The sequence below is a fragment of the Lissotriton vulgaris genome, chromosome 1_1, assembly GCF_964263255.1.
Source record: "Lissotriton vulgaris chromosome 1_1, aLisVul1.2, whole genome shotgun sequence".
NCBI lineage: Eukaryota > Metazoa > Chordata > Amphibia > Caudata > Salamandridae > Lissotriton > Lissotriton vulgaris.
Window position 1 is genome coordinate 1,417,501,824 of NC_141685.1, and position 25,725 is coordinate 1,417,527,548.

A 25,725-nucleotide genomic window follows, 5' to 3' on the forward strand; every position below is an offset into this window, starting at 1 on the left:
AGGCGATAGACAGAGGTTGCACACCTCGTGTAGGTCCTTGTGTGGGAACTTAGCACCACACGTTGGACATTTTTTGAATGGAGTCCTTTCCATGGACTCCGGGCTTGACTACGTCGAGAAAGGCCTCCTGCGACGTAGATCAGAGTTTTTTCTTCGATGTTGAATTCGCAACGCTCCGGAATGGAAATGAAACGCGTTCGATAACAATACCGTCGAATTGGAAAGGGAATACGCGCCGATAAATCACTTTTTCTCGAAGTTGATCTGGAGCGTCTCGATCCTCATCTGAACCCGATGGCGGAAAAAAACAATCTAAGGATGGAGCCGATGCCCATGCGCACTACCAACCAAGGGAGGAGTCACCAAGATACAAAAGACTCTCCAAGAGAAAAACAAAGTGCAATCATCCGAGCCCAACACCAGATGGCGATCTATTCATAATGTACCATCTGCAGCCCATATGCCTCGAACATATCATTACTGAAGGTAAGTAACTTGTGCATCTGAAAGAAACAGGTTAGTATTAGATTCCTTACCTTAGAATAGATACCTCAGCAATACCAACCCCAGTGGTGGGTCTGCGAACCAATGGTCACACCAAAAAGTCCTGGAGAACGGAACGGCCGAAAAAGCCATCTCTCTGGACTTGGCTGTCCAGGCAGTAGTGTCTTGCGAATGTGTGCAGCGAGGCCCACGTAGCTGCCTGACAGATGTCCTGCAAGGGGACTCCCCGACCCATGGGAGTAGTAGCCGCCGTGGCCCGAGTGGAATGGGCACGTAGCCCCACTGGAGGCTCCTTTCTAGCCAGAGAGTAAAAAGCCTTGATGCACAAGACGACCCATCGAGAAATGGTCCGTTTTTGCACCGCCCGTCCCTTCTTACCGCCCAAGTAACCAACAAAGAGTTGGTCATCCACCCGGAACGCTGTGCGATCCAGATAGAATGAGAGCGCACGTTTTGGGTCCAGACGGTGGAGCCTCTCTTCCTCTTGCGAGGGATGCGGAGGCGGAAAGAAGGTGCGCAAAGTGATGGACTGCCCGATGTGGAAGGCTGTGACTACCTTGGGCAGGAAAGAGGGTCGCGTCCGCAACACAACTTTGTCCAGATGGACTGAAAGGAAAGGAGGCTTAGAAGAAAGGGCCTGGAGCTCACTCACTCTCCTGGCGGAGGTGATGGCAACCAGGAAAATATTCTTTAGAGTAAGGAGGCGAAGAGGACAGTTATGAAGTGGCTCAAAGGCAGCGCACATCAGAAAAGTCAGAACAAGGTTCAAGTCCCACTGAGGCATCACAAAAGGAACAGGAGGAAACATATGAGTGATGCCCTTCAAAAACATATTTACAACCGGGGACTTGAACAAAGGGGGCTGATCAGGTAGCCTTAAGAAGGTGAAAAAAGGCCGAGAGGTAGCCCTTCAGAGTGCCCAGTGCAGAGCCCTGCTGGGCAGGAGAAAGAAGAAAGAGGAGAGCCTCTGAAAGAGGGTCAGAAAGGGGATCCACAGCCTTTGCTGTGCACCATGCCACAATTTGTTCCACCCGCAGGCGTATACCGATTTTGTGGAGGGACGCCTGGCTGCCAGAATCACATTACAGACTTCAGGAGGCAAGTCAAACGGTCTCAATTGCCGCCGCTCAATCTCCATGCATGTAAGTGGAGACTGAACAGGTTCGGGTGGAGTACCGTCCCCTGCTGCTGCGACAGAAGGTCCTCCTGAAGGGGCAGACAAATAGGGGGATCGACAGTCATGCTGAGTAGCTCGGGATACCAGAATCTCCGTGCCCAGTCCGGAGCCAAGGATGACTTGAGCCCGGTCGCGTCTGATCTTCTTCAGCACTCTGGGCAGAAGAGGTATAGGTGGAAAGGCGTACAACAGACCGCAACTTCACTCGCGACGAAAAGCGTCTCAGAGCGAGTGCCGCCTTGGAAGTTCCAACATGCAGAACTGATGACATTGTGCATTCTCTTCTGTGGCGAATAGATCTAACCAAGGCTCTCCCCACTGCAGAAAAAGGCCTTGCGCCACGTCCGAGTTCAGACGCCATTCGTGATCCATCATGCACCGACGGCTGAGTTTGTCGCCCTGGCGCAGGTGTTGAACAACCAGGGTCACGCCCTGATGTTCCAGCCACTACCAGAGGCGCAGAGCCTCCTGGCATAGGGTCCACGACCCCACCCCGCCCTGTTTGTTGCAGTACCACATGGCCGTGGTGTTGTCCGTGAACACCTGCACTACACTCCCCCGGATAGAGGGGAGGAATGCCTTCAGCGCAAGCCGAATCGCCCGCAGCTCCAGAAGGTTGATATGGAGCCGGAACTCCGCCTTAGACCAGAGGGGTCTGATCTCCGCCTCTCCCATGTGACGTGTCCGTCACAACTACGTCCTCCGGTTGGGGTAGGGAGAGGGATCTGCTGCTGACCCAATCGCGGTCCGTGAGCCACCACTGCAACTATCTTGCAGTGCCCTCCGAGATCAAGACATGGTCGGACAAGTTGCCCTGATGCTGGGCCCACTGAAACTTCAGGTCCCACTGCAGAGCCCGCATCCGCCACCTGGCGTGATGCTCCAGAAGGATGCAGGAGGCCATCAGCCCCAGGAGCCGCAGCATCAACCTGACCGAGACTCGGGATAACTGCTGAAATATCGGAATCAGAGCCTGATTATCCCGAACCCGGTGTTCGGGAGGATAAACCCGAAACTGCACCGAGTCTAGAACCGCTCCGATGAAGAGGAGCTTCTGAGACGGACATAGGTGTGACTTCGACACATTGATGGAGAACCCCAGCAGGTGCAGAAGGTCGGCCATAGTCTGGAGGGGGCTGACGACTGTCTGGGGCGAGCCGCCTTCAACAACCAGTCATCGAGGTAGGGGAAGACTGAAACCCCTAACCTGTGCAGATGAGCTCCGACCACCTCCATCACTTTCGTGAACACCCGTGGGGCGCTGGTAAGGCCAAAGGGGAGCACGGTAAACTGAAAGTGCTCATGGACTACCGTGAACCGCAGGTAGTGCCGGTGGGCCGGCAGGACATGGATGTGAAAATAAGCGTCTTGCAAGTCCAACGCTACCATCCAGTCTCCCGGGTCCAGGGCAGCTAAGACCTGAGCCAGTGTTAGCATCTTGAACTTCTCCTTCCGGAGGAAGCCGTGGACGTTCCATAGGTCTAAGATAGGGCGCAGACACCCCTTTGCCCTTCGTGGGAACCAGAAACTAGTGGGAGTAACAACCACACACTACTTCTGGCCCAGGAACGCGCTCGATGGCCCCCTTGGCCAAGAGGGTCGTAACTCCCTCTCAGCGTAGATTGAAGTGATCCCCGACACGCGGTGGTACAGCAGTGGCATGGCTGGAGGGGTCGCCTCGAAGGGGAGGGAGTAGCCCCTTCAGATGATTTGCAGCACCCACCTCTCCGAAGTGATATTTCGCCTGAAAGCTCGGACTAGGAGGGCGTTGAGGCAGATGCTGCGGGGGTGAATGTGGACTGGCCTCGCCGTTGTCCCCGGGCACCGCCACGGCAGTTACCACGTCCGCCACCACGCTGGATGTTAGTCTGTGGCCCGTGTCTGGCAGGACATGTGGGGCGCCCCTTCCTTGGCTACGAAAGGAGCGAAAGGCAGCAGTTTGCTGGTGCGGGGCCGACAGGCCCAAGGACTTGGCCGTAGCCCTAGAGTCCTTAAAGCGCTCAAGTGCACTGTCTGTCTTGTCGCCAAAGAGGGGACGGCCAACAAACGGCATGTCATAAGGGTGTTTTGGACATCAGCCGAAAAGTTGGCGGACCTCAGCCAGGTGTGGCGAGGAATCGCCACCGTCGTTGCCATCGCTCTGCCTAGCGAGTCCTTTGTATCCAGCCCACTCCGGATGGAATACCCTGCCGCATCTCGACCCTCCGCGAGGGCTTGGGCGAGTTTAGTCAGGGCCTCCTCCAGCCATTGTGGCAGCACATCTGCGACCGTGTCCCACAGAGAGTGGGAATAACGGCCCAAGAGGCACGTGGTGTTGACTGACCCCAACCCCAACCCCAAGCTCAGTGAGGAGAGCACCTTCTTACCATACTGTTCGTACCTCTTAGATTCCCGATCGGGGGGAGCCGTCGGGAATGCAGTCTGGGTGTTAGAGGCCTGGATTACCAGGCTCTCTTGGGTGTGGGGTGGGCGGACAGGAAGCAAGGGTCGCCCGGAGCCAGGCGGTGGCGTCTGGCCACGCTCCAATCTATGGTGGGACCTGAAGCGGGCCTGGACCAAGTGCCCAGAAGAACGTCGGACAAGGTCTCATTAAACAGCAACAGAGGCTGCGAAGAACTTGCTTGTGGTTTAACGACCTCAGTGAGGTTAGTCCTCATGGCCGCGATAGGGAGTTCAAGGGATAAGGCCTTGGCCGCTCTCGTCAACACCACACTATAGGCAGCCCCCTCTCCGAAGCCACGCTAGGAGGGGAGACAAAACCAGTGTCTGGCGAAGTGTCCAGACTACTGACATCCCCTAGCTCACCTGCCCAGTCCTGATAAGACTGGCACTCACGTGCCAGAGGATCCTCAGACCCCTCCCAATCCGCCTCGCCACCCATCTCCTGGTACTCAGGGTCAAATGATGGGGCCGGATCATAGAAGAAAAAGTCTTCTCTCGACGTCTAATGCGGTGTCGAGCGGCGCTGCTCCGGCGTCGGAACCGGGTCGAGGGGGGGACCGGGGACGACATCGTCCTGGGACGGTGTCGGGGGCAACACCCTAGGGGCCGGCGCCGGCAAGGTGGTAAGGTCGACCGGCGACAACCCGGATCGGGAACTGGATCCAGCGGGGCCCTGCGGCGCCGGGACCGAAGTCGCCGACGCCGAAACACCCGACGGCGCCTGGGCCGAAGCACCGGGCCCGCTTGGGCTCCCAGTTGGGCCGCTTGGCCCAAAGGCACCACTGAACCCGACGGAGGAGAGAGCCACCTCATTGCCGTGAGGAAGGCATCGATCTCCGGCATCGCGTTCTGCCCAGGGACCGGCTGGTATGGAGCAGGCAGCAACGCCTGCGGCTCCGGCGGAGCCGCATGGGCGGTGTCGCGCGAACCCCCGGCCGGTTCGCACGAGCGTCGGGGGAGTCAGAAGAGCGATGTCGCTTCTTCGACTTCTTGCGCCTCTTACCTGAGGACTTGGAGCCCGAGGAGTAGTGTCGACTCACCGAGCTGTGATGACTCCAGCCTTGTGACCGGTCCCTCGACCTCCTTCTGGACCGGGACCTCGAACGGCGCGCGGCCGAATGCCGGAGCTCGAGGCGCTTGCGGGACCGCTCCCACCTAGCCTTCAACGTCAAGGCCCGGCAGTCGGGGCACGACTTGTCATCGTAGTTGGGCCGCAGGCAATGTAGACACCGTCGATGGGGGTCGGTAACCGACATCGGTCGGTTGCAGTCGACTCAGGGTTTGAACCCGGGCATCCCTACCGGCACCGGAGTCGTTTGACTTCGAAGAAAGATCAAACATTATCGAAAAAGTTTAGTCAAAAAAAGACTAAGGGTACCACTTTTTCCGGATCGGCGCTTGCTGGCGCGGAAAAAAGAAGAACTGACGTCAGCGCACGAGGGCGGCGTCTAAGTACTCCGGCGACATCATCCCGGCGCCAATGACGCCGACGAAGGACGCGGAGCCGCAGACAAGGCCTACCGACGCGCAAGGGTACTGCGACGCAAAAGTTTCCAGATCCGGTCTGACGCCTGGGGATATTCTAAGGTAAGGAATCTAATACTAACCTGTTTCTTTCAGATTCAAATTCCATGCTTCATCAAAGAAAGATGGGGGCTGAAATTATTTTACAAACCCTTCCAAAACCAAGTTACATCTGGTTCAGCAGAAAAAAAGTATAAATCAACACTAAACAACCGTTACTCACTGCAATTTTAGATTCTCCTACACTAAATAAACAGGAAATTGAAGAATGTACACAGTCTGGGCAAACAACAGATCAAGAGAGTTAAATCACCACTGGTTTGCAAATATTTTCCATCTGTTAGGCTGAAAAGCTCTACTGGGTGGCCATCTTTCAAAACAAGGATTTCCATCACATTCTCAGGAAGTTCATAAGAAGAAAGGTCTAGCTGTTCAGGTTATAGGTTTTGAATCTTAGAGTCCCCAAGTGTGATAGCATGCCCTTCTTTTATGGTAAAAACTCAGCCTATCACCAATGGGATGAGCCGCCATCTTCAAAATGATGGTGCTACTACTCCTCATATACATCCTTCAAAACACCCCATATAAGATACCCATAGAGTTCTTCCATAAGATAAACTCAGAAGTGAGACAACTGATGTGATACGGTGGGAGCCCCAGGATCGCGTTGCACAAGTTACAGTGAGGACTGAACGAAGGAGGGCTAGCTGTTCCGGATATATGCAAGTACTACTGGGCTGTACTACTGGGCTACACAACTGGTCACGCTTAATGACTGGGTCTTGGCGGGGATCGGGGAGCCGGCATACCGAGTAGACCTCTGCTCGATGGGACAAAGAGGTTACCTGGAAGCACTGCACAGTAAGAGAACAGCAGGAAGACTTCCGAAACATACACAAACTACTGTAGGACTATGGAGGGAGGTGACCAAATCTCTGGGCTGGGAAGTCAAACTAATGGAGCGTACACCCCTCTGGGATAGTAATCTCCTGAGAGAAGTGCGTGAACTAAAGGGATTCCGAGCATGGGCAATCCTGGGTATTAAGTTCCTAGGGGACCTATGGAAGGGCCGAAAGATGGTGAACTTCCAGACCATGCAGGTAGACTACCAAATGCCTGACACAGAGCAATTCCATTACATACAACTGAAACATGATCTAAAAACACACGAAAAATGGGTGAATATATACCTGAATACACCCACTAGAAGACAGAGTGCTAGTAGATCCGATAGTGAACAAGACCTTTCCCTTATATATAAAAAGATTCTGAATAACACCTCAGACCCACTGGTAGCCCTGAAAGAAAAGATGGGAAGCAGATCCTGGAAGAGGATGACTGGTTGGAAGTCATAAAAAGTCCCAAAGAGGTAGCTATAAGAGCACGGTTCTGGTTGATACAACTCTGAATTATACTTCAATCCTATACAACCAGATTGAGACTCTACCGAATAGGCAGATGTGACTCAACTAATTGTATGAGGGGATGTGGGTGAGTGGGTACCTTTTGTCATACACTGTGGAGTTGTCCAAGGCTAAAGATACATTGGAGAGTGATCACAAAAGTGATGACAAAGGTACTGGGACAGGCAGTTCCATTAAAAGCCCAATGGCATATACTATTTGTTACGGGAGATACTACATAGTCAAAATATAGTAAACCACGGCTAATGTTAGCAGACGTAATAGCCAAAAGGAACATAGCCAGGGCCTCTGGGAAAGCACAGCCCCCTACAATGACGGATTGGGTGAAATACCTGGATTGGTGCTGTGCATCCGAGAAGGTGATCTACCAAAGGGATGTCCCGGGAAATGGGCCAAAGTCTGGAAAAATGGGTGGAGTACAGAGGGCCCTAAATTCGAAGTAGTGAATGAACTGTTGTAAGGCAATGGGAAGAGACATTAAAAGTCATAATGCAATGGGCGATGGGCCTACCACCTGAATAGGAGGGGGACTGTGTAAAGCCTATTGGTAAATAAGAGATCAACACACTGTTAACAATGTATAAGAGATGATGGAGACCTATGGTTGTGATGTTCTGCTATTCATCAGTATACAAAATAAAAATAATTATTTTTAAAAACTCCCTAAATGGAAGCAGAAAAGAAGGGACCTGGCTGAGATGTAGCAGAGATGGGTCGAATGGCCCCCATACCAAATCTGCTGCAATAAGTAGACTATGAGCCTTCTTAGGGTGAACCATATTCAGGCCCCCTGGAATAAAAGGGTCATGTGTTGTCCCCATATTTAGCAAACACTTATATAAGTACTTTGTCAATATGTTAGACATAAGGCTTAATTTATAGGGCTGCATTCTTAATGTTTTGTCTGCTTTTTGTGTGGTACTGTGTTTCAACATGTCATGCATACAGAAACGCTGAGCAATGGCGAAAATGAAGCCTGCTCTATAAACCGATGCATTGTCTAAGTGTCAGATGTGAAAAGTGTCATCTCAACCTACAGTATAAACACAAGCGACAGTAAAGCCATTTGCTATCACTCACTAAGTTTTGCCAGTTACTGCACATTCATTTACTTTTAATATATTGCAATGATTTCTTATCAAGGGAATGGACCGTTTTATGAAACAAATATAATTGTACATCTAGTAAAACCTGAAAACTTGAGTTCTGAATAATATGAGGATTTGAGAACGGAAATCACTAGACAACGGACATGAACTCAGAAGAATACTTTGAAGTAATTTACCTTGATTGCCATGTCTTCGAAAATAGCTATTTTACCATCTGCTGTCCCAACCAGAATGAAGTTCTTCTTTTTGCTAAAAGACACAAGTGAAAACCACACCAGTCAGAAACTTGTAGAACAAATTAGTGTTTGATAAGTACTGGCTTAGCTTCACTTATTACTCTAAAAGTCAAATGCCTGCAAAAGACGAAGAAATAACTCAACGCAAAGTTGGCTTACATACACTGGTAGGAAACAATTTGTGCACAATTGTTCATCCGGCTCTTAATATTAAACAGTGCAGCAGTTTAAAGTGCATAAGGTGCGAGGATTTAAAAAAAATTATCAGGTCCTCCAAGTGATTCACCTGAACATAAACGTGTTAGCATTATTAACCGAGATGTGGTTAGGGGTACGGAATGGAGTATTCATTAATGCATGCTGATGTGTTACTCTTTCTTTTTTTTGTATCTAAGCATAATACATTTGGTTCTACAACGTGTGCATGAAAACAGTGTGCTTGGGTTACCAACGGATAAAATAATATTCATCACCCGGTATCGTTGTTCGGGTGTACATCTAGCAAAGCGACACAATTATCAATGGAAAGGCCTTGTCGGGTCTGAAAACTGTGTAGGCACACCTCATTATCAAATTCTCAAACCGTTTAATACAGCAAACGTAAGGCTCTGGGACAAATGAAAAGCATCTACAATGTTATGTGGCTATTGATTTTCCTTTGAGTTCAGGAGAGCGACGATGTACACTGCCCCAGTGATGAGACTGCCTCGTGACCATGAGTTGTTAGAACGGCTACAATACTTGAAGCTATAAACATGGATGCCTCTTTTAATAGAATAATAGAATTATTTACACATTCTCACACAGATGCCTAGCTGTAAGAGATTAATATATGCTGTCTCCCCTAAACCCTGAAAGGGTGAAGAGATGTGAAGAACAGTGGTTTTAATATCGCCTATGACAAATGAGTGGCAACATTTACGGGGACTACCACTGGGGCTGGTGTAAACGAACAAGTTACTTACCTTTGGTAAAGTTCTTTGTGGTCGATACACAGGAGATAACAGTAGATTCTGCAAAGAATGCACTTCAACACACCAAACTATCTAGTCAATAGACTGGAATTATCAGGTGGTAGCAGAACTATGAGAAGCACCAGAACCATGCTATTGAAACCTCAAAAAGTTCAGAAAAAGAAAACGTACAACCGCACCTTCTCCGGCCTAGCGCCTAGGATCTGGAATGCCCTTCCCCTGGCAATCAAAATGAACCCTTCAAACATCTCCTTCAAAAAAAAGTTAATCTACTTTTAATGAACAAAACTCTCCCAGTTCTGGAGCGAGTGGGGTACCAACCAGACTCAGATCACCTACCAGGATCTGAACTGAAATTTAAGTGAGAATGGCTAACACACTCCTGAATAACTCCGAGACCTATAAGTACTGACAACATTTACGTTCTCCTGTTAGCTACTCATACCTAAGTTCCTAGTTCTCACTTTTTTTTATGTAACATTTGTAAAGCGCCCTGATACCCTCACTGGGTCTAGTTCTTGGGACAAATCACAATTCCATCTCCAAAGATAAATGCTCTCTGATGCATCCAAAAGCCACCAGGGAGCAAGAAGCCCGACTTCATGTCGCTGAATCTAAGAAGCAGGGCTGACACTGTTCCTAGTCGAGGGTTAGTTCCTAGTACCATTCTAGCTCTCCATCTTCAGGTAAGTCCAAAACAAAGTCAAAAGACAAATTCAAATGGAAACATAGGAAGTGCATGCAAGCCCCCTTGCCTGTGTCTTAGTTCTTGAAGAAGTCCCACATTCAGCGCTCGAAGGGGCTAACCCAGTGTTATCATCTGTTTTAGACCAAGTTCGAGTCCTGGAGCTGATGCACTTCGAATTTGTCAGGCCATCGTCAACTTTGCTGCAGATTTTAGCCTTCAAGGAGGCTTTGTGGCAACTTTTTAAGATGGTTCCGGATACCTCAAGCGCACTTTCAGACCCTACTCATCCTTTGGGGCCATCAAATGGCCTTCTACAAGTGGAATCACCTCCAGGGAACAGACCTCAAAAAACTTTTAGCCCACGGGCCGGGCCCGGCTTCAACCAACTTGCAGGTTAGTTCTGCAGCAGTGTCAAACTCCTGTGGCTACAGATTCTAGATCGAACTGCTTGTAAATTGTTGGATCCAGAGATGAACTGTCTGAGACCCTGAAGGTGGACTTGTGCAGACTTTTCTCAGCCCTGCCAGTAAGTCACTCCATTGCTAAGCAACATAAGCCTGCACCTGGCGACTCCAGAGAGCCTCACTTTTGCATAAGTTACTTACCTTCGGTAACGATATATCTGTAAGAAACAGTAGTTAGTATTAGATTCCTTACCTTAGAATATCCCCAGGCCTCAGACTGGATCTGGAAACTTTTGCGTAGCAGTACCTTTGCGCGTCGGTAGGAGTCGTCTGCGGCTCAGCATCCGTCGTCGGCGTCGTTGGCGCAGTGATGACGTCGGAGTACTTAGACGCCGCCCTCGCGCTCTGACATCAGATCTTATACACAGCTTTTCCGCACCAGAAACGCAGAGCCATGATAAAAACCAACACTGGTGCCATGAAACTAGGGCCCTAAAAGGGGATGACCTTAACCCTAGATATCGGTTCGCAGAACAGGGAGGATGGGTGGGTCAGTAAGGAATCTAATACTAACTACTGTTTCTTACAGATATATCGTTACCGAAGGTAAGTAACTTGTGCATCTGAAAGAAACAGGCTAGTATTAGATTCCTTACCTTAGAATAGATACCCCATCAATACCAACCCCGGTGGTGGGTCTGCGAACCAATAATCACACCAGAAAGTCCTGGAGGACGGAACGGCCAAAGAAGCCATCCCTCCGGACTTGGCTGTCCAGGCAGTAGTGTCTTGCGAACGTGTGCAGCGAGGCCCAAGTAGCTGCCTGGCAGATGCCCTGCAAGGGGACTCCCTCGCCCAGGGCAGTAGTAGCCGCCGTGGCCCGAGCCAAAGAGTAGCATGCCTTGATGCACAACACGACCCATCGAGAGATGGTCCGTTTGTGCACCCCCGTCCCTTCTTAGCGCCCACGTAACCAACAAAGAGTTGGTCATACACCCGGAACTGGCGTGTGCGATCCAGATAGAATGAGAGTGCACGTTTTGGGTCCAGACGGTGGAGCCGCTCTTCCTCTTTAGAGGGATGCGGAGGCGGAAAGAAGGTGGGCAAAGTGAAGGACTGCCCGATGAGAGAGACTGTGACTACCTTGGGCAGGAAAGAGGGTCTTTTCCGCAACACAACCTTGTCTGGATGGACAGAAAGGAAAGGGGGTTTAGAGGAAAGAGCCTAGAGCTCACTCACTCTCCTGGCAGAGGTGATGGCAACCAGGAAAGCAGTCTTAAGCGTAAGAAGATGGAGAGGACAGTTATGAGGTGGCTCGAAAGGAGCGCACATCAGATAGGTCAGAATTAGGTTCAAGTCCCGCTGGGGCATCACGAAAGGAACAGGGGGAAACATATGAGTAAAGCCCTTCAAGAACCTATTTACAATCGGGGACTTGAACAAAGAAGGCTGATCAGGGAGCCTCAAGAAGGCGGAAAGGGCAGAAAGGTTTCCCTTGATAGTGCCCAGAGCAGAGCCCTGCTGGGCAAGAGAAAGAAGGAAAAGGAGAACCTCAGAAAGAGGGGCAGAGAGTGGATCCACAGCCTTTGCTGTGCACCATGTCACAAATCTGTTCCACCTGCAGGCGTATACCGACTTTGTGGCTGCCAGAATCACATGACAAAACTTCAGGAGGCAAGTCAAATGTCCTTAACTGTCGCCGCTCAATCGCCAAGCATGGAGGTGGAGACTAGACAGGTTCAGGTGGAGGACCGTCCCCTGCTGCTGCGACTGAAGGTCCTCCTGAAGAGGGAGACAAATCGGGGGATCAACAGACATCCTGAGTAGCTCGGGATACCAGTATCTTCGTGCCCAGTCCAGAGCCACAAGGATGACTTGGGTACGGTCGCGCCTGATCTTCTTCAGCACTCTGGGCAGAAGTGGTATAGGCGGAAAGGCATACAACGGACTGCAGCTCCACTCGCGACGAAAAGCGTCTCCGAGCGAGTGCCGACTTGGAAATTCCAACGCGCAGAACTGAGGAAATTGCGCATTCTCTTCTGTGGTGAATATATCTAACCAAGGCACTCCCCACTGCTGAAAGAGGGCTTGCGCCACGTCCGAGTTCAGACGCCATTCGTGATCCATCGTGCACCGACGACTGAGTTTGTTCGCCCTGGCGTTCAGGGAACCTGCCAAGTGTTGTACCACTAGGGTCACACCCTGATGTTCCAGCCACTGCCAGAGGCGCAGAGCCTCCTGGCATAGGGTCTGTTTGTTGGAGTACCACATGGCGGTGGTGTTGTCCTTGAACACCTGCACTACGCTCCCCCAGACAGAGGGGAGGAATGCCTTCAGTACAAGCCAGATCGCCCACAGCTCCAGAAGGTTGATATGGAGCCTGGACTCCGCCGGAGCCAGAGGTCTCTGATCTCTGCCTCTCCCATTTACCATAGTTCGGAAACTGTCTTCGTCTGACAGAGCCTCTTCTAAAGTTCCTCCATCTCAGCTGTTGTGCAACTCTCTCAACGATTTTTTCGTTGAGAAGGTTGCCCTCATTAAGGCTAGGATTCCGCCTCCATCCTCTACCTTTTGTGACCCCCAGCCTCCCCCCCCTGTCTCTTGCTTGACTCACTTACCTCCCTTAACCAGAGACACCTTTCTTTCCCTACTGACTCGTGTAAAATCTGGATCTCCTGTGGACATTGCCCCGGCGCACATCCTTCGCAGGCTCTTTACGAGTTGTTACCTTCCCCCCCTCACCTTCCTTAACGATTCTCTCGACTAGGGGATTGTCCCAGCCCTTCACAAAACTGCCATCGTTATTCCTCTTTTAAAAAAAACGGGGGCTGACGCTACCTCTCCTAACTACCATCCCATTTCCCTCCTCCCCTTTCTGGTTAAGGCCCTGGAGGCCCATGTCACCCAGGTCCTAGGTGCCTTCGTCGAGGAGAGTGGGGGACTTGATTCCCGGCAGGCCGGCTTTCGCCCTCGGCACTCCACCGAGAAGGTGGTTATCTCTGTGATGGACGACCTTAGAGAGGGGCTTGATACCAATACTTCCCAGGCCCTTGTCCTTTTAGATCTCTCTGCCGCCTTTGACACGGTTGACCATTCCATCCTTCTCACCTATGTCAGGGCGGCGGGTATTGAAGGCCCTCCTTTGGCCTGGATCAGCTCCTTTCTGAGAGATCGTTCTCAGGCCGTCCATCTGGCCGAATTCACTGCCCCCCCTCACTTAGTCCGGTGTGGTGTTCCCCAGGGTTCCTCCCTTTCTCCTCTATTATTTAATCTCTATATCTTTCCTCTTATTTCTGCACTTCAAAACATGGAGGTCACCATATACAACTATGCCGATGACCTCCAACTCATCTTTCACCTGCCACATTCCTCTACCAGTATACTCAATTTCCAGTCGGTTATGCTGTTCATCAGCGATTGGATGAACGGCAACCACCTGAAATTAAACCCGGATAAGACGGAACTTGTTGTTACTGGTAGCTCTCCCAGTCCCTGGTCCCCTAGCTTTTGGCCCCCTTCCTTGGGTACTTCCCCCACTCCCTCTCCCTCTGTAAAAACCCTAGGGATCCCACTCAATAAACACCTTACTCCTCACACTCAGATTAGTTCCGTTGTTTCTTCCTGTTTCTTTGCCCTCCGCACCATACGGAAAACCTCCTGGTTCTTCTCTGTCCCTACCCTTAAATTAATCCTGATGGCGATGGTTCTGTCCCGGCTGGATTACGGGAATATTGTATATAATGGAGCCCCTGCTTATGCTTTTCACCGTCTCCAGCTAGTCCAAAACCAGGCCGCCCGCTTGATCTATGGCCTACCAAGATTCCATCCCGTCACTCCCCTTCTTCAATTCCTACACTGGCTGCCTATTAAAGAGCGGGCTCTCTTCAAATTGGGCTGCATTACTTTCCAGGCCTTGGCGGGGACTGCCCCTGACTTCATCTCCTCCGCCATTAGTACTTACTGCCCTAACAGAGAACTTCGCTCCTCACCAAATTTCTTCTTTCCGTCCCCCGGTTTAAGAAAAAGAAATCTGGAGGCCTGAAATTCAGGGTCCTTGCCCCCACCTTTTGGAACTCTCTACCTCTCACATTAGATCTATCCCCTCTTATTTTGAATTTCGTTGAGCACGTAAGACTTTCCTTTTTTCTCACGCCTTCCCATCCTAGTAATTCTGTCACACCAACCACCAACCACTGGCTAAGCATCCTTCTAGCGCCATGAATCCGCATGGTATACGTGCAGATATAAATTTTTGTAAAGTCAAAAAATTCCCATGTGGCCCCCCAGCCCTGGAGGGACGCGTCCGTCACATCTACGTGCTCCGGTTGGGGTAGGGAGAGGGATCTGCCGCTGACCCAATCGCGGTACGTGAGCCACCACTGCAACTGTCTTGCATTGCCCTCCGAGATCAAGACATGGTCGGACAAGTTGCCCTGATGCTGGGCCCACTGAAAATTCAGGTCCCACTGCAGAGCCCGCATCCGCCACCTGGCGTGATGCACCAGAACGATGCAGGAGGCCATCAGCCCCAGAAGCCGCAGCGTCAACCTGACCGAGACTCGGGATAAAGGCTGTAAGATCGGAATCAGAGCCTGAATATCGTGAACCCGCTTTTCGGGAGGATAAACCCGAAACTGCGCCGAGTCGAGAACCGCCCCGATGAAGAGGAGCTTCTGAGAGGGGCACAGGTGTGACTTCGGCACATTGATGGAAAACCCCAGCAGGTGCAGGAGGTCGTCCGTAGTCTGGAGGTGGCTGACGACTGTCTGGGGCGAGCCCGCCTTCAACAACCAGTCGTCGAGGTAGGGGGAAGACTGAAACCCCTAACCTGCGCAGATGAGCTGCGACCACCGCCATCACTATCGTGAACACCTGTGGGGCACTGGTAAGGCCAAAGGGGAGCACGGTAAACTGAAAGTGCTCGTGGCCTACCGTGAACGGCAGGTAGCGCCGGTGGGCCGGCAGGGCGGGGATGTGGAAATAAGCGTCCTGCAAGTCCAACGCTACCATCCAGTCTCCCGGGACCTGAGCCAAAGTCAGCATCTTGAACTTCTCCTTCCGGAGGAAGCCGTTGACGTTCTGCAGGTCCAAGATAGGGCGTAGGCCCCCTTTGCCCGTCTTGGGTACCAGAAAGTAGTGGGAGTAACAACCACACCCTACTTCTGGCCCAGGAACGAGCTCAATGGCCCCCTTGGCCAATAGGGCCGTAAATTCCTCTTGTAGAAGTATTAAGTGATCCCCCGACATGCGGTGGTACTGCGGTGGCATGGCTGGAGGGGTCGCCTCGAAGGGGAGGGAGTAGCCCCTTCGGACGATTTGCAGCACCCACCTGTCCGATGTGACAGTGTGCCAGTGGTGGTGGTAATGGCGAACCCTGCCCCCCACTGGCCTCACATGGGCCTGAAAGCTCGGACTAGGAGGGTTTCGAGGCAGATGCTGCAGGGGCATGGGTGGACTGGCCTCGTCGGTGTCCCCGACCGCCGCCACGGCGGTTCCCACGTCCGCCACCGCGCTGGATGGTAGTCTGCGGCCCGTGGCTGGCAGGACATGTGGGGGCGCTCCTTCCTTGGCCACGAAAAGAGCGAAAGGCGACCGATTGCTGGCGCGGGCCGAGAGGCCCAAGGACTTGGCCGTAGCCCTGTAGTCCTTAAAACGCTCAAGTGCATGGTCCGCCTTGTCGCCAAAGAGGCGACGGCCATCAAACGGCATGTCCATAAGAGTATTTTGGACATCTGCCGAAAAGTTGGCGGACCTCAACCAGGCGTGGCGTTGAATCGCCACCGTCGTTGCCATCGCTCTGCCTAGTGAGTCCGTGGTATCCAGTCCACACCGGATGGAATACCGCGCTGCATCTCAACCCTCCGCAAGGGCTTGGGTGAGTTTAGGCCAGACCCCCTCCAGACATTGTGGCAGCACGTCCGGACCATGTCCCACAGAGAGTGGGTGTAACGGTCCAAGAGGCACGCAGTGTTGACTGACCGCAACCCCAAACTAATTGAGGAGAACATCCTTTTATCATACTGTTCATACCTCTTGGATTCCCGATCAGGGGGTGCGGACAGGAATGCGGTTTGGGATTTAGAGGCCTGGATGACCAGGCTCTCGGGGTGGGATGGGTGGACAGAAAGCAAGGGTCGCCCGGAGCCAGGCGGTGGCGCCTTGCCACGTCCCTATTTATTTATTTATTTATTATTGCTATTTATTAAGCGTGAACGAATACCCATAGGTGTCTCGGGGCTAAACTAACTACCATCTTCAGAAAGTATCGTTGTAAATTTATTGGTTAAAAAGCCAAGTCTTTAACCGCTTGCAGAAAAGCAGGAGTGAGGGGCTAATCCTAATGGATTATGGAAGAGTGTTCCATAGCTTGGGGGCCGGCCGAAACCACAAATCGACGATCCCCCCAAGTAACTGTTTTTGTCCGCTGCACCACTAGTTGATTCAAAGTGGTGGAACAAAGTTGTCTAGAGGGAGTATATGGAATTAGCTGGTCCCTAAGAAACTGTGGACCTTGATTATGTAATGCTTTATAAACAATACATAAAGTCTTGAACTTGATTCGGTTACAAATCGGCAGCCAGTGGTGATTCTTTATCGTATCTGAAATGGATTTAAATCCAGGTGTACCAGAGAGAAGTCTGGCCGCCGCATTCTGAATGGTTTGCATTTTGTTGGTCACCCGAATCTGCGCATTTAAAAATAGGCCGTTACCGTAGTCCAGGGAAGATAGAACTAGGGCGACCACCAGGGTTTTTCCAGCTGTGTCCTCCCAGCCAAAAATGAGGCCAAAAAATCTTTGGCCACCAGTTGGATGCCCATTTTTCCGACACGGTCGACCAAGATCTTATGGTCGACCGTGTCGAAGGCTGCAGATAAATCGAGCAGCACCTGGACAGCTGTTCCTGCCTGATCCCGGATGACTCTAATGTCATCAGCTGCCTTGATTAGTGCAGTTTCCGTACCATGGAATTTACGGAATCCAAATTGGGTACTATCCAGCTGGTGATGTTACTCAATAAAGAATGAAAGTTGTTGGTTCATGGCTTTTTCAGCTACCTTTGCTAGGAAAGGGAGGCTAGCTATGGGTCGGTAGTTTTTTAACTCGTCCCTGTCCAGGTTTGATTTTTTTAACAATGGTTTTAAAAGGGTAATTTTCAGTATGTCGGGATAAATCCCTGATCTAAACATGGTGACCACCGTAACAAGAGAATCCATTACCGGAGGCAGGACTTTAAAGGGACAGGGGTCTAGGGCTGAACCCGTTTTAATGGATGAGATGATGTCCATTGTCTGATCGTCCGTAAGATCAGTAAATTGCAATAATGGGGAGTGAGGAACAGTGCTACAGTAGAATTTATGGAAATATCCATTTTAGAACGGAAAGCCAAATATATGTCATTCACTTTCATAAAAAAGAAATGTGCGAGCGTGTCACAAAATTATTGAGAGGGTGTCGGAGCTAAATCAGGAGCACTTACCGCAAGCTGCTTTGTAATCTCATAAAGCTGCCTGCTAGAGTTTTTCGCCTTGTCTATTTGTTCGGTGAAAAACTTCTTCTTTGCCTCAGCAATCATGGATTTATAGATTGAGAGCATTTCCTTGTAGCTAGTTTTGCTCTCTAAGCTCTCTAAGCTGTAGGATTTTCGCCAATGCCTTTCCATATTCCTACAAAGTTGTTTTTGTTTCCTTAAATCCTCAGTAAACCATGGTGCCGAGGGGGTGGCTCTATTTCTGGACAAGGTTTTTATAGGTACTAGTGAATGGGTAGCATGCCGTAGCCATTCATGGTATTGAAGGGTAGCAGTATTAGTGTCCGTGGATAAAGTGGGGCAAGTGCTATCCAATAACTCTTTTAGATCTGCTTTATTTACATCTTTCCAGACCTTAAAGGATTCTGGTTGGGTGATAGTGGCCCTTTGAATTGGGCTCTCCGTAACAACTAATCTACTTAAAATGGCATGATGGTCCAACCATGGCAAAGGGAGGATATCTGTTATACACAGGCCCTCCAAATTAGAAAAACCGCCATCCAATATATGGCCGGCCTCGTGAGTGGGGGAAGTAACCAGTTCGTCAAGCCCCAACATTTCCATATCAGCTAATAGGGAGTGTGTATCTTTATGATCGCGCTGGTCTAAATGGAAATTCCAGTCGCCCATGACTTAATAAGAGTCTTCAGCCACCAAAGGCTCCAGTATCGAAACCTAGATTGGAGAGGAAGCCTTCCCGTGCTCCTGGAGGTCGATATAGTAACACTACTTTGAAGTTAAGAGAGGCAGTTAGCTTGATATTAAAATGTAAGGCCTCGCAACATGAGGAAGGAATGGAAAAAGTCCTTACTATGTAGCTGTCCCTGGAAATTATCGCCAGCCCACCTCCTCTTTTACCCTTTCTATCTTGACGATAAGTCTTGTATCCAGGCGGAACCGCAATCACAAGATCCGGGTCAAACGTATCGTCCATCCATGTTTCTGTGATTAAAAGGATGTCTAGTTTCCTGTCTAAGATTAAGTCCGCTATCTCCTGTCTGTGCTTTCCCACAGATCGTGCATTAATGAGTGCTATACAAATCACAGTCGTTTTATGAATGTTATTAAGCTTCGATTTCACCTTACTGTTGATAAAAAGAATAGCAAAGTGACAGTAAGGGCAACTAGGTGAAGGGGAAATTGCAGCGAACTCCAGGTCATTTCTGGTACAATGACTGGAGGGTGGGCATAACTCTAATAAGTGTGATCTGGAATAAACCAGTCTATCATCCGGCTCCTTCAAACCAGGGGGTGTGGCCATGGGCCCGGTCCCGGCGCGGACGAGCGCAGACGAGCTTGCCTTTGGCGCGCCGCAGGCGCGCCAGCTGTGCCTGCCCGCTGCGCCTGCCTGCTGCGCGGACGGAATAACATTAGTCTTTTATCCAGTATTTGAGGAGGGCGGGATGCGGCCAGCTACTGGAGCGGCACCCTTCCTTCCCCCAATATGGCGGCTGCTCACCTCTGTTTTACAGCGTCAGCAAGTATTCTGCTGCGCTGGGAGCAGCGTGAGTGCGCGTCAGTTACTGGAAGCAAAGGCTCTGAATTTAAAATTACAAAATGAAAATGAAAACGAATGCCACAAAAGAAATCAAATGCACACTATTAAAAACGAGACTGAGCCCCCGGCTTCCGCCTCAGGGGTAAGATCGTAGTTAGGCGGATCTGTAGCGGGCTTGGACCAAGTGCCCAGAAGAACGTCCGACAAGGCCTCATTAAACGGCAGCAGAGGCTCAGCCGAGCTTGCCTGCGGGTTAAGGATCTCAATAAGGAGGTTAGTCCTCACGGCTGCGACGGGGAGCTCAAGGCCCAAGACCTTTCCAGCCCGCATCAGCACCATACTATAGGCAGCCCCCTCCTCCATAGCCACAGTACGAGGGGAGACAAAACCAGTGGCGGGCGAAGTGTCCAGACCACTGGGATCCCCAATCTCACCTGCCCAGTCCTGAGTAGTCTGGCACTCACGTGCCAGAGGGTCCTCGGACCCCTCCCAATCTCCAAGTGGCATCGAATACGTCGGACCCGAATCGAGGGTCGGATCGGGGATGGCATCGTCCTTGGACGGCGCCGGAGGTGAAACCCTGGGGGCGGGCGCCGGCGCGATCGTAAGGTTGACTGGTGACCACCCGGAGCCGGATCCAGCGGGACCCTGCGGCGTCTGGACCGAAGTCGCCAACGGCACCGGGGCCGAAGCACCCGACCGCGCCGGGGCCGAATCACCCGGCCCCCTTGGGGACCCAGCCGGGGCCGCTTGGCCCAAAGGCGCCGCAGAACCTGACGGAACAGTGAGTGACCTCATGGCCGAGAGGAACACCTCGATCTCCTCCGGCGTCGCGTTGTACCCAGGGACCGACGGGTATTGAGCAGGCCGCGGAGCCGCGGGGGCGGTGTCGCTCGAACCCCCGGCCGCGGCGTGCGAGCGTCGGGGGGAGTCAGAAGAGCTTTGACGCCTCTTCGACTTCTGGTGACTCTTACCTGAGGACTTCGAGCGCGAAAACTGGTGACGACTCCCGGAGCTATGATGACTCCGACGCCGCGACCGGTCCCTCGACCTCCTCGCGGACCGGGACCTCGAGCGGCGCGGGCCGACTGCCGGAGCTCGAGACGCTTGTGGGACCGCTCCCGTCTAGCTTTGTACGTCAGGGCCCGGCAGACAGAACATGACTTGTCGTCGTGGTTGGGGCCCAGACAGTGAAGGCACCGGCGATGTGGGGGTCGGTAGCCAACATCAGTCGGTTGCAGTTGATGCAGGGTTTAAACCCGGGCATCCCTACCGGCACCGTCAAGTCGATAGACTTCGAGAAAAAAGATCAAAAGGATCGAAAAAGTTAGTCAAAAATTGACTAGGGTACTACTTTTTCCGGATCGGCGCTTGCTGGCGCCGAAAAAAGAAGAACTGAAGTAATTTCGCGAGGGCGGCATCTAAATACTCCAGCGACATCATCACAGCACCAACGACGCAGACGACGGACGCGGAGCCACAGACGACACCTACCGACGCGCAAGGGTACTGCTACATAAAAGTTTCCGGATCCAGTCTGACGCCTGGGGATATTCTAAGGTAAGGAATCTAATACTAACCTGTTTCTTTCAGATAAAGCCTGCACTATTATCATCAATCTGGATGCATTTCGAACTACACCACTGGAGACATACTCCAAAATGGTTGACTTTGTAGGCAAGAACGTATTCTCTACGGGTATCCTGGCACTTCAGTCCATAAATGCTTTGTACCTCCTGGGTTGCTATAACCATGTCCTTTGGAACATGGCAAGTGAAATTCTGCCCTCCCTATTGAAGGACTTCCAGAACTTTTTAACCCACACTGTTGAAGATGACCAGGAAAAGAGGAAATATATTGAGGTCCGGCCTGAACACTACAGCGTGTGTTGCCCAGGCAATGGTGTAATCTGATGTCATGCTTTGATGTGCACAACCAAGTTTTCTGGGCCCATTCAAGCTTCTTTATTGGATATGCCCTTTAATGTGGCCATGCTGTTTGGTGAGAAATCCGATTGCACTCTACAGGATATCACGGACAAAAGAGTTATGGCTCATTCTTAGAGGCTGCTTTCCCCCGCTCGCCAGTTCCACCCTGAATGTCACAAATTCTCTGCACACTGAAGGAGCATTGCCTACCTCCAGAGGCAATCCTTGCAGCCAGTACAAAAGCCACCCCAATCCCTTTGTGACTCTATTTGAAGAGGTGGTGGTAGTAGACGAAGTCACCAACATGTGCATCAGTCCTTTACCTCCTCTGCAGAATTTAATTCAACATCGTCTTGCAGACTGTTGTGCGACTGGTTTGGCGTTGTGTGTCCTTCAGATTGCTCAGTTTGCTTACACTCTCCCTTAGTTAGTTGCTCCGCCACCAGGTTTTATGCAAAAATTAATAAATAAACAAGAAGAATCCTACTACCAGTGTGTAAAAAGGGAAAAAGGGGGGAACACTCAGTGTTGTGTAAAATACCCCTCACACACCAACAGGCCCCTTGGTGTCATGCTTCATCATCGGGGTCTTCGCACCCCGCTAAAGGGATGCGGCACGCTGCGACCTGCGACTACGCGGGAGCGTTGACAAATTAGACTAATTTGTCAACGCTCCCGCGTAGTCGCAGGTCGCAGCGTGCCGCATCCCTTTAGCGGGGTGCGAAGACCCCGATGATGAAGCATGACACCAAGGGGCCTGTTGGTGTGTGAGGGGTATTTTACACAACACTGAGTGTTCCCCCCTTTTTCCCTTTTTACACACTGGTAGTAGGATTCTTCTTGTTTATTTATCAGTGCCCGTGGAGTAGGAATCCTATGTTGTACTCTACCTCCCTTCTTTGTTAAATATAGTTTATGCAAACATTGGCAGATCATGCCTTTATCCTTTGCAGAGATTTTAAGATGTTGCTCGTCAAAGGCGTGATCGAAGTGGTGCCTACGGTCAATACGTGAATGGGGAGATTTTCCTGATACTTCTTGGGCCACAAGATTGATGGGGGACTGAGACCGATCTTGGACCATAAACTCTTCAATGCCTTCCTCAGGACAGATAACTTCAAAATGTTGACACTGGCCCAGATTCTTTTGGCATTGTATCTCAAGTATGGATGGTGACCCTGGATTTGCCGGATGAGTACTTCCATGTGCAAGTCCAGCAGACCTACGTGCGGTACCTCTACTTTGTGGTGGGGTCAGAACATTTTCACTTCCTCGCCCTGCACTTCAACCTGACCTTGGCAAAACCAGGTGTTCACAAATCTCATTGAAGTAGTCACAGGACACCTTTACAGGTCAAGATTCATGTATTCCAAAGCCACTGTCACTGCAGGTAAGAGCAGGGGGCAGCTGGGGGGGGGCTTTGGAGAGACGACCATGAGGGAAAATTAATTATTCATTTAATTTTCAATTGTGATCATCTCTCGAAATCCACCCGCAGCCGGCCCCACTGCTCTTACCTGTAGCGGCCGCGGCTGGTATTCCTGCACCTTGATTACAGGGTCCTGAAGGCAAGCTTAACTTAGCTAGTCTAGAACTACCTGTTGGTGATGGCTTCTGTAAGAAATTGGGTTACTGGTTGGAGGGTGGGATGAAAGCCTTCTCAAGCAGCAACCATAATTCTTCTAAAGGGGAAATCACAAGCAAATACAAAATTAACCTGTGCTCAACCCTCGGATAGCTTGGCATAGAGCAGTCAGGCTTAACTCAGAGGCAAATTGTGAAGTATTTGTGCAATACTTGAAATAGTAATAGGGAAAACCCACCACAAAAGGGGCCCACACCAAATTTAGAAAAATAGAGTAACTTTTAATAAATAAAACAAGACCAAAATTATATAGAATCCAATTAATAGAACCAGTTATGTGCAATTTTGAAGATTTTTGAAAAATAGTGCCAAAAAGCACAAAGTGACAATGTGTTGATATCTAGTTGCGCCAGACAGGGACAAAGTCACAAGTTCAAGCCGATCACAATGAAGTGCAGTGTGGCTACAGAAACATAGTTGCTCATCAAAGATGTGACGCACTGCTGAAGTGATACCTTGGTTCCGAGAAGCTGCAAGGCTGCAGTGAGAGGCCCTGATTTGTCATTGACGATTCTGTTAACGAGGGCTTGCGATGGGAAGCCCACCGTTGAGGACGCATCGCACAGTTGAGGCGATGCGTAGTTCCGAAGAGTTGGGAGGCTGCGATGCGTGTTCTGTCAGAGGCCGCTGCCAACGAGGAATGAAAAGGTCTGCGCTGGGGATGCACCGCTCAGTGGTGATTCCAAAGTGTTGACGATCAGTGATGCGATGCGGTTCTTTGTGACGGTTTCTGAACCACACAGCAGCGGCGATGCATCAGTTCTGCTTGGGGTTGTGCTGACCAGCAGAGGACATGCGTAGGATCTGCTAGATCCACAAAGAGTATTCACAGATCCAGAAGTGTACTGAAGAGTTCATGTCTGTGGTACAATATTTATACCCAGTTGTGCCTTTGAAGTTGGGGAGAATCTTCAAGAGGTTTCCTTTGAAGTCTCCAGGCTTCCTGCCTTCCCTGTTCTGGCTACAGACTAACTACACTGAGTATGCAGCACTTGGTGGGGAGCCAGGACATTTCTCATTTAAGTGTAAGTAGGGCTGGGCCCAGCTCCACCCTCCCAACCTGCCTACGGTGCCCTATCCAGGTACACCTAAGCTGCGTATTGTGTGTGGCTTGCTTAGAGGGAACACTGGCTTGTGCCCCTCCCCAAGATGCCACACTCGTCCATGCCTACACGTTCCCTCTGGTTAAGGCAGCTATGAGGAAAAGACGGCATCCTGGGTTTTTCTCTTTCTCAATGGTTTCGCTGAGGGGCCTTCAATACTACAAGGCATTAAAGGATTCAGCTCACTGGCACATCTTACTACGGCTCGTACTGCTTTTTGGGGCCTGTCCAACTCCTACAATGGAAGGGGAGGTGTTGAGCTCCGGTGCAGCCTTTGCTCTCTTTCCATTTTTGCTGCCTATGCCTCCTGACCACTGCCACTTTGCCCGACCTGCTCATGGAGATGGGTGGGTATGGGTGTACTGCAAGGCGGTGGGCCAATTGGCTGAAGGTGCCATGCCACATCGAGAAGACAACTTCACCCGTTCAGTGGGAGCTCGACTGTTTGAGATATGTTTAAGTGCAGTTTACAGCTGCTGAGCTTTGCTGCAAGGAAGAAATCCATACTGGGCAATCAGTAATTGAATTAATTAGATCAAATCGGATCAAACAGGGTAGTGCATGAGTTCAAGGCTTTACCATTGACATCCGCCACTCAACCAACCAGCTGAACTATTTATGAAAGTAAAGCACATTTAAGTTATTGACATCGTTATTGACATTGGGCATCAGAGTGGTCAGCGGTAACGAGGGAAGGTTCTCAACCCTAGCAGTTTGGTTCAGCACAGCCTAATCCAGTTAACATTAGTGACATCACCACTTCTTTATTTTCTTCACCTTCTCTACAGCTTTGCGTGTGAGTGAATGTGGGTGGAGGTGTGGCTGGAAAAACAGGGGAAGGCGGTAAGTGGTCGTATTCCTGACACTGTTAGTCTGGTGCTGTTGGTGCCATTGGTGGTGGCACAGCACTGCTCCGAAGGTTTATGGTTTATTACTTGTCAAGTTCCTTGTAGGCCCTGGGGCAAAGAGGAGAGTATTATTAACTATTATTAACTTTATATGGTGTGTGCCATTAGTGAGCCCTGAAAAACGTCCAAGCACAAGCTCCTTGGAGAGAAAGTAGTCATCCCTAAGCTAGCCCAGGGTTCCAATACCATTGATTCCTTTTTAGGTCTCGTCTACACAGCGCGCATGCGCTGCATAAGCTAAAGAGACCTTTAGTAATCGCATTGGCTTTTCAGCCAAACACGTGCACATGTACAATTGCCTTCTAAGGCAAAGCGTGAACGTGTGGTGATTCACTTGCGGGAGCAAGCACCGCCATATGGTAGCAATTATTGCTCCCGCAAGTGAATCGCGCAGGCCCCCCTCCTCCACCCTGCTGCACAGAAGTGCAAATCAATATTACTTATATACACCTTTTCTATAGATTGCTATAATTCCCCAACACATGAATTAAAACTTCTGTGAAAACTCTTCATTCAAAATATACGTAATGCAACATAAGAAACAATGTTTAATTAGCACCCTTCAAATTCTGGCGTAAATCTGATCAGGACAAGTGGAGAGCACGCTGAAGAGTGAGCTGTCAGTAGCTCGC

At 50.6% G+C, this 25,725-nt stretch overlaps 1 protein-coding gene across 1 annotated transcript in view; it reads right to left on the bottom strand.

The window, feature by feature from the left end:
* Positions 1 to 25,725, bottom strand: part of LRRK2 (leucine rich repeat kinase 2) — a 2,096,839-nt gene that overhangs the window by 181,544 nt on the left and 1,889,570 nt on the right. The window contains exon 46 of the mRNA XM_086967213.1: positions 8,357 to 8,429. Coding sequence (XP_086823339.1) covers positions 8,357 to 8,429 — 73 coding nt within the window. The remainder of the gene's footprint in view (positions 1 to 8,356; positions 8,430 to 25,725) is intronic.